This window comes from Melopsittacus undulatus, chromosome 8 (genome assembly GCF_012275295.1).
Source record: "Melopsittacus undulatus isolate bMelUnd1 chromosome 8, bMelUnd1.mat.Z, whole genome shotgun sequence".
NCBI lineage: Eukaryota > Metazoa > Chordata > Aves > Psittaciformes > Psittaculidae > Melopsittacus > Melopsittacus undulatus.
This window is the reverse complement of record NC_047534.1, coordinates 50,893,359-50,902,546: the sequence shown is the minus strand read 5'-3', so window position 1 is coordinate 50,902,546 and position 9,188 is coordinate 50,893,359. Positions and strand designations below refer to the sequence as shown.

Sequence of the window (9,188 nt, the reverse complement as noted above, 5' to 3'; positions counted from 1 at the left end):
AGCTATGATTCTTCCACAAGACATATGTTCCAAATTCTTCAGATCAAGGTAGAAAAGTTAAATGACTTCTTCACAGCCACAGCTAAAAATTACAAAAGTCAGGAGTAACTTTCTGGAGCTCTTTGTACATACAGCTTAACATACAGCTTATTGACAAGAGATATCTTTCTTAATAAAATAATGGTCTGTGTTTAAGTTGTACTTTTATTATGTTTTATTTTGTTCTATAAACAAAGTAATTAAGTTAATAACATGTATATTAAAATCTTCACATACTTAAAATATTCCAGAGCCACATTTTAAACAAAAACGATTTGCATAGAGAATTTTCAGCATCCTAGGCCTGATAATGCTTGAATATACAACCATGGCAGTGCTCCAGGAAGAAAACACTTCCATGAATACAGAGGTCTTCCAGATGGCCATGGATCTTGAGAAATATAAAAATAGGCTCCATGTGTGAATGCAAAGCTGGAACACATTTTTATTTTTCCTTTGCATGCAGTTCTATAAATTCATTATCACCCAGGTAAAAAACCCTTCATTTGGCAAATAGAAAATTACAATTTCAAAACAAAAGACAATAAAAAAATATACAGAAGGAAATCACAAAAATAATGCCTTTTAAAAGGCTACACATGTCATCATTTTTAAGTGAAAACACTATACATCAAGTATCTAGGAAAAGACCAGTAGTGTTCTGTATCAGCACACCTAAAACACAGACACACCTAGTGTGCTACCACCAAGGCTGCTTTTCCCATGCTAGTACCCCTCTCATGTTAACGCTTTCTCCACTAAAAGCTATAAATACATCTGTTTTCTACAGATTTAAGTTAAAAGTGAATTCTGACCAGAACAGAAAGAGAACTCTGCAGTAAGGCCACAAAAACAATGCCATAACCCCAAGCCTCAGGGCAGAATTAATCCAGCATCCTTTGAAAAATAGTAAATGTGAGGCTGCCAATAACCAGATGCATACAGGAATACTGCAAACAGCTTTGCAACAGCTCCCAAAGGATGAGGCAGCACACATTCAGCAGGCTACTCTCCTGTAGCCCTTCCTAATTTTGCTTATCATTGCTCTCCTTCCAGCCAGTGCACAAAATCCAGAACAAGCACTCTATACTCAGACCTGCAAAATCTCTAGCTGCTTTGGAGAACACTGCCAATCCAACAAAAACACATTAGTTTATCATCAGTCAAGCAGACCTGCTGTGAGGTTCATGTGTGACCCAGATGACAGGTTGAGTTCTGCCCACCAAAAGCAAAAATGTAACTTTTTGCCCCAGCTTGCCCCCAGTTTTGCTGATTCTCAAACAGTGAGTCTAACCCAGTTCCCAAAATTTCATTTCTCATGCCTAGCCAGTGAGGGTCATAGTCACTTACTGTCTCCAGCAGCTGCTGCCCATACAATGAGGCTGGAGCAGAAAGTGTCCCTTGACAGCCCTCTTCATGTTTTGGAAGTACCAAAGGAGGACTAGTGTTATTAGCTGGAACCAGAGGTGGACTGTGCCCCACCTGCTCGACCTCCAGCTTAGATTCCCCTTCAACATAATTGAAAGTGGAGCCCTTACCAAATGGAGAAACGTTTGACTTTATATACAAACAGTTCTCATCACCCAGGCCCTGGTTAGCATTTAAGTAGTTTAAGACAGGCCTCCTATACACATTCTCTTTAGCTGCCAGGTACTGATGATCTTCTATATGATACTGGAAAACATCTGCATCTGAGTAGTAGGTTTCAGGGAAAGATTTCTTCAGGTATGGATATTCCTGTGCCTGCTGCACAGGAAATGAGACCTGGGGGGTACTCCCCACGCTTCCCGCACCGAGTGGGACCCCTTTTCCCATGCAGTCCAAACCGAAGTGAGCTGGGGACTGACCCGCTGCTCCAAACGTGTTATCCAAGCTCCTGAAATGAGTATCAAGCCTTGAGTAAAGCTGCCCCGAGCAGGGCACAGGCTGACCAGCGAAACTCTGGCTTCCTCCCGGTAGGCCAGGCTGTGGATGGACGAGGCTCCCATCTGGCCCAAACCCCTCCGTCGTCCGGCTCCTCTCCTGGCAGCCGCCGCCGCAGCGGGTCGGTTTCTGCTTGCCACTGGCCGGCTTGGGGCAGGCAGCGGCTTCGCTCTTCTTGTGGTTCAGCTGCCGAGCTCTCCTGTTCTGGAACCACACCTGCGAGGGCAGCAGAGGCTGAGCGCCCGCTCCGCCTGCCGGGGGAAGCCGCCCTCCCACCCTCCTCACCTGGATCCTGGACTCGGGGATGTCGGTGAGGCCGGAGAGCTGCTCCCGCAGCGCGATGCCGGGGTACGGCTCCTTCTCGAAGGCACGAACCAGCAGCTCCAGTTGGACCTTGCTGAACGTGGTCCGCTTCCGCCGGCCGCCCTCCCGACCGGCGCTGGGGGCGGTGGGACGCGCCCGGGCCTCGCCTGTGGGGAAAGGGGACGGCAGTCAGCGATGGAGCCCCCTTCTCCTGCCCCACCGCCGCCCTCACCTCCCCTCCCCGGCAGCACAAATGCCGAGAGTCTTACCGGTGGCTTCGGAGCTTCGGGGCAGGCTGGCGAGCTCCATGTGGGCCGAGGTCTGCTGGCTGTGGGGTGGCATAGGCTGCTCCGTGCCTTATGAGCCCTCCGCCCTGGCCGTGAGTGACCCCCCCGCCAAGGGGGCCGGAGCCGCCGGGCCTGCGAGGGTGACTCACAGCCGTCTCCCACACCTCCATTGTCATCCCATCACCAAAATACACATAATGAGGGCTCGGCCCATGGAAGGAGCCAAAGCGTCTCCCAGTGAAGCCCCCACTGCCGCCACAAACCCATCCACCTTTCTTTAATTCACATGGAAAGTGGACAGTTTAATGAAATTATCTTTCACCTCTGCTGGAGCCCTCAGAGAAGTTTCCCCTTCTCTGCACCAGAGGCCTGGGGCTCTGCTGGAAACGTGGGGCTCCTCCAGATGTGGAGAGGCCTCCACACTGACCTTCTGAATGGAAACCATCCCAGCACTTACTGTACTTGGTTACAAGTCATTCTCTACCCCACTCTGTTTCTATCCATGGCAAATTCTCTTAAATTGAATCATCTTCACTGCAGTAGTGAAAACGCTGGTGGCTCCACTAAATGTTGCATCAAACCCCACTATTCATAGTGAAGGTCAAATCTTCCCCCAGCACAATCTGCAGTGCTGAAGAGCTCACCACAAGCTTTTCCTCTGCTAGGGCTGCTCCTGCTTCTTTTTCCCTCCAGACAGCTCTATTCATTCAAGACATGTACAGAACAAGCAAGGTCTGTACTTTCAGTCCAAGGTGAAATCATGACCAAAAGAGAGGCCACAAATATTATTTAAGAGCCAAGAGTGACATAAGTACTTACAGGGAGTGACAGTTGCAATGCGGAAAAGGATTAGATATTAGAACAGGATTAGAACAGAAGTAAATCAATTAGTCAATGTAATAATTTGTCAAATGAGACCATTAATAGCTATCACTGAAGGTGTTCAAGAACAACAGCATCATTACTTCATGTGTTTGTCATCTCAACATGTTCCCATTCATTTTTCAGATCTGGGACCTGCTCCAGCTTGCTCTGAAACCAAAGGGTAAGGGGACAAAGTCTGAAAGCTGTCACATACCATTTGCATTCCACAGGGACCAGTACATCCAGCATCCATGCAGACAGTTTTGAATTAAACTGAGCAAGGGTTTTAATATTACACACACCACTGCAGTGGCTCACAACAAAAACAACTGTGCTTCCAGGCAGGGGCAACAGTCAGTGCCTGTGAGCCTAGTACTCCACAGACTGGATCCTTCAGCAGCTCTGCCCATATGGCAAGATAAATGACTTTAGAAACCACCTAACCTAGATACTGCTTTCAAGCAGAAGTTCATATGAAGGCAGAATGTTAGAGGAATGGCAGCAGCACATAGTCCAAAACATCTGTATACAACAGCTCAAAGCAATTTCTTAGTACTCCTCACTTTTATTCTACCACAGCATTCCCATAAGCTTGGGCTGTCATAGCACAGACACATCCCACAAGATTTCTTTTCTCCCCCAGAGCTTCAGGATAGTTTGGAGTTTTATCCTGTTTATGCAAACAATAAAATATGTGTTTAAGCAAGAATTGTCATGTGGAGAACAGGAAAAAGCAGCCAGGTAGCAAGTGGTTCAGCAATTCTAGATACAGTCAAGGTATGCTGCTAGTCCTTCAGTTTTAGTTCAATTTCCACATTCAGATACATCTGTGGGGAGGGGTGGATGAAGGCAGACATATAAAGCTTGATGGTACAAATCCAGCTTCATGCTGTAAGCATGCAGGGTGCAATCTTGCCTGCCTTTAAGCCCTGGCTTTGCATGTGATCCTGCACAAGGCACCTCAGTGCACACTTGGCTAGCAAATGAGCTGACTCAGAGCTACTCCTTCCAAAACAAACTGATAATTCTTTTTTTGCCAGGCTATTTTTTGGCGAGCTCAGTTCAACCACCAGCATGGGGTTGGATGCACAGGAGCAGAGGGTAAAAGAGAACTGGGGAGCTCTCATTTAGACTGGCACAAGAAAATACAGAATTGCATATGACCTTTCCATATCTCTGCAATTCCAGTATAATTGTGGGGTGCATAATAAACTGGATCAAGGGTACCTAGGATGTTTGTAGGGTACAAAGAGCTTACTCATTCAGTCTGGCCACAGAGATGGTTAGAACAAATGCTGTCATTTTTCTTTCTGGATTTCCAATTCTCATGGCAGAAAACATAATCTCAGAGGAATAACTACAACACAAAGCTGATCCTGCAGGCAGCCTGCAATATTGATCTCAAAATGACCGGGAAGTCACACCTTCCAGCACACACATATACACCTTATAGCCACATCCAGTGCAGAACAGATAAGGAGGAGTCAGCAGTGACTTGCACAGACTTGTGCTGCTTGCTAATAGTGACTGTCCATCACTACTAGCTAGGTCAAATAGACCAGGCTTTTGTTAACATCCTCTGGCTATGGAGAGAGCAGTTCACACTTCCCGGAGTTATTGTTTCAGGCTCTCTGCCAGGCAGCCTCTTTACACCCTTCATTTTCAGAGATTTTTTTTGCAATGCTAATTGGTAGAGACTTAGATTGCAAGTTTTGTTTTTAAGTGAGATTCCAGGAAAGAAGATGGTAATCTCAACCTCACCCTTTCTCCAAGACTCCTAGACTTGTCCTGATGTAAGAGCTAACTTGCCTTACAGCTGCACTCTGACCATATACTAATTCAGGCAACAACACTGACTAGCTACATCTGGCTGTGTTCCCCTCACACCATCTTGTTGTTGCATGTCAGTCATAATCAAAACAATGGAATATGAGCTTTCCCATCTCTTCTCTAAACTGTGTTGGGAAAACAGTATGCCCCATGCCCCTCGTATTTTTTTATTAGTTTCACAATTAGGGGAATGAATGGGGAGAATGTGGGGAAAGAAGCAGGAATACCCAAAGTAGCGTGCTTAGAAAAAAGTGTCTCATCTATTCATAGGTTATCTTTAGGCTCTCACCAAAACCCATGGAATTTTGCTATAGATTTCAGCAGAGTCCAAATGTGGAAACCCACTGTGTCCTCTGCCTATGTTCCTTTATGCCAGCTGTGATATAAGTGCATCTACAGAAGAATCCAGGTCACATGTAGAATATGCTGAAAACATAAAGGACATTTACAATAGACAACACAGTTATTGCATCTATACTAATCAAGATCAGGGCATCAGGAGCTCTGCTCCTCTCTTCCTCTAGAGCAGCCCTAGTGTTAGGAGTGTGGCGCCATAATCATAGAATCAAAGAATAGTTAGGATTGGAAAGGACCTCAAGATCATCTAGTTCCAACCCCCCTGCCATGGGCAGGGACACCATGCTAGCATGAATGGGATGCCGAATTACCCTGTGAGGCACTGGCTCTGTCACCAGGCGCCTGGCCAGGGAGTCTTAGGACAAGCAGACCCTCTTTAGAAATCCCCACATCAAACATTTTCTAGGGCAGTACAATGCTGTTGATGTTTAAGCAGAACTTTCATCCTGCAAGAGCCAAGATCAATTTCACTAGTTGGTCTTCAGGCATTAACACCTCATAAAAAGGAGGCTCATGCCCTGCTTATCTGGAGTGCATCTTTAATTATCTTTTGGTACACTGTTTGCAGCTCATTACGTACCAGCCAACACTGCTTTAATTATGGGCTTGACAGTAAAAGGTAGCTCTTACATCACTGAAATAAAAATGCTGCAAAGCAACCCTGGAGAACTGCAAGCAAATTTCATGTTCAAATGGAAAACTGCAGAATTCAGCAAAACAACATGGATTCTCTTCCACAAAGATTTCTCCCTATGTGCAGTACTGTCATAGCCAGATGCACCCAAGAACTTCCGAAGAACTTGAACAGCCAAGTGATGGTTCTGCTCTCACCTGATCTTCAAGGAAAGGAGCATTTACAGCAACCTGTCTTGTTTTGGAAATGAATCAGTGGCCAGACTCACAGCGTCCATGATGTGCTATCAGGGCAAGCAGGATGGGCACACATTTTACACCTTGAGCAAAAAGAGGGAGAGACTTACCATATTTGCTTTCTAAGAGTATTCGTTCCCCAAGCCCAGAACTGACTCTTGAAAGAGCTGCATCACCAAGCTTTCCCTCACAGAAAATCCCTTTATTACACCAAAGTATTGTGCTAGCCTTTTTTCCTACCTGAAATTAATGCTGTTTCTAGCAATCAAAGGTGGAGAAAAACAATAATGCTTAAAGTACCACACACTTTTGAGACATACCAGTCTTACTCTGATTCAGTTCCCATTAAAATCTATAGATTTCAAGGTGAAGAAGGCTTTACGCCAGTTTCCCCATAACTTGAATAATCTCACACTCATTTTTTTTTTTCTTATATTTAACCCCTAAACTAATTCACAGCACTGACTGTAATTATCTGAAATCTATGGTAGCTGTAAAAAAGGGTCATACTAAGACCAAATGTCTGTCTAGCCTGATATTTAACTCTTTGGCACTGGCCAAAAATGGATAACTATCCAGGGATGGTAGGTATCTGTCACCAGCTCAGTCAGAGACATACCTGTACTTTTACTTCCTAATGATGATGACTTCAGTTGTTTTCAGTGCAAAGACTTCCTGACATGGATGAGAGTTCTTAAGTACACAGAAAGCACAATATACTTCTATTTTGTGAATTTATTTAGTAGTTTTCTGAACCTGTGTAAAATTTGAGTTTCCAAAGGTCCCCTAAGTGGGTCTTAACCGTGTGTTATATTAAATAACACTTAGTTTTATGTGTTATTAACATGTTGCCTGCTAGATTCATTTGGTTCTCTGTGGAATGACCTTCACTGGTTCCTAAGGTTCACACTGCCCGCTTTTCCCATCAAACCTCATCACTTTCCTCCTTCAGTCACCTGTTTTCCGGACTGAAGAATACTGTCTTACTCATGGTAGCTGGTCCATGATTACTCGCCTATTGCAACTGCTCCATGCCTTTGGTAATTCACATTGCCCTTTCCCTTTTTCCATTCTTCTGTATAGGAAGACTGGAGGTATGCTTAGAATTTAAGATGTAGGGGAATCATGGTGGTTTAGGTACTATGAGAATAATGTTGTTTTGCTCCAGTGCTTTCCTAAGAGCTCCTAACATTTTTGTTTGCTTTTTTGATCATCATTGAGCTTGCATCCTCATACAGCTGTCTGTCAGACTCCAAGATCTCATTTCTGAGTTGTAATGGTCACCTATTGTCTGAACCTGAAAATGGTTCCTGACTTGGGCTGTCATCATGGTGCTTACTGGTGAGTTTTTGAGTCATGTGACAATCTTGAAAGGAACTGTCATCCCTTAATTTTAAATTAAATAAGACCCGACTTAAAACTTAAGCTAAAGTATTTGGAAACTTTGTGTCTTTTATTTATTAAGTGGTAACCTGGTGGTACCCATTTTTCTTCTGTGCAATAGAAAAAGTCTTGGGAGATGGATATAGGTTAGCACAGACTTGCTAGGAAGTTAGTGAGTGGTGCTCCCACTCTCACACAATACAACGTCTCCTGCTCTAGTGGAGAGAAATATCTCTTCTGTGGGACAGCCACACAGAACACTGATCTAGAGTTTGGACAGGCTGAGCCTGAGCCTGTAAAGAGGATGACCACTGGGAAGGGCAAACTAGCTGAGCAAAGCCTGCACCAGCACAGAAATGGGCTGAAATAGGATTTCCACTTCTAATAAGCCTAACACATAAATTATTGGTATTCTTGACCTCTTTGAGCACTGTGTAGAAAAGCTGCACAGGAACCCATGCAATAGCAAACCTGTGTTCACTACAGTCCTGCCTCAAGAAACATCAACAAATCATGTATAAAATACCCTCCTGGAATCCAGCCTGGGTCTCCAGATGATTACTGAGTGCAGTCCAGTCTGTCAAACCCTTGCTTGCTCCACCACCACTGAGATAAATGCATTTCCATTTAAATGTAGCAGTACTTTATGCCCAGTACAGTCCCATTCACAGTCTGCAAGACTATGGTAATCCTTTCCCTCATACTCCCTGCCGTCTCCTTCCCTGTCTCCTTGCCTTTGTAAGAAAGTCTCAGTCATCATCTTCACTTGTGGTGTTTGTGTAACTGGTAGATAGGGCCTATGACTGATAGCTCCAGCAACACTTGTGGACTCTTAGCACCTGAGAGGATCATACCTCTGAATGACAGATATTTCAGGTAAGGACTGCCTTTTTCTTGTGCAGGCAGAATATAAACACACCCATATGTTACTGTAGAAATACAAGAAATCGCAACATCATAGTCTGCCGGGCTTGATTACGATAACTAGTTGCCTAAAGATGAGTGAATTGGCCTTAAGGCTAGTCTGCTGGGACTGGAGACAAGTTGTCTGGAGTCTTCTCCCTGTTCAAAGAACTATCACTCTAACCTTCCTCCTCAGTCCTATTCCTTCTCATCCCCCAAATAACATCCCCACCCATGTGGTTGTAATGAAATGTGCTTCCCACCCATCTGCTAGTGACCCCATTTCTTTGTTAGATGTGTGCTGGCTTCTTTGTACTGCAGTTAGCTTTTCCATCACAATATTTGTATTCCAGACATGTAGAAAACTGTGTCAATTGACATGACTTGTTCATTAACTGAGAAACACAATAAAGATGCATTAGCTGGTCC

At 44.6% G+C, this 9,188-nt stretch overlaps 1 protein-coding gene across 1 annotated transcript; it reads right to left on the bottom strand.

Annotated features, from left to right (window-relative positions):
- Positions 1–272: 272 nt before the first annotated feature.
- Positions 273–3,108, bottom strand: LOC115947087 (retinal homeobox protein Rx-like). Its single transcript, XM_031052254.2, has 3 exons — positions 2,535–3,108; positions 2,248–2,432; positions 273–2,178 (listed from the first exon to the last, which is right to left on the bottom strand). The coding sequence occupies exons 1-3, from the start codon at positions 2,605–2,607 to the stop codon at positions 1,225–1,227; spliced, it is 1,212 nt and encodes a 403-aa protein (XP_030908114.2). The 5' UTR covers positions 2,608–3,108; the 3' UTR covers positions 273–1,224.
- Positions 3,109–9,188: the final 6,080 nt, after the last annotated feature.

Coding starts and splice junctions, on each gene's coding strand:
- LOC115947087 (XM_031052254.2), bottom strand. CDS start 2,607: ATGCCACCCCACAGCCAGCAGACCTCGGCCCACATGGAGCTCGCCAGC. Junction 2,433..2,534: donor CCGAAGCTCCGAAGCCACCG/GTAAGACTCTCG, acceptor CTTTCCCCACAG/GCGAGGCCCGGGCGCGTCCC. Junction 2,179..2,247: donor TCCCCGAGTCCAGGATCCAG/GTGAGGAGGGTG, acceptor CTGCCCTCGCAG/GTGTGGTTCCAGAACAGGAG.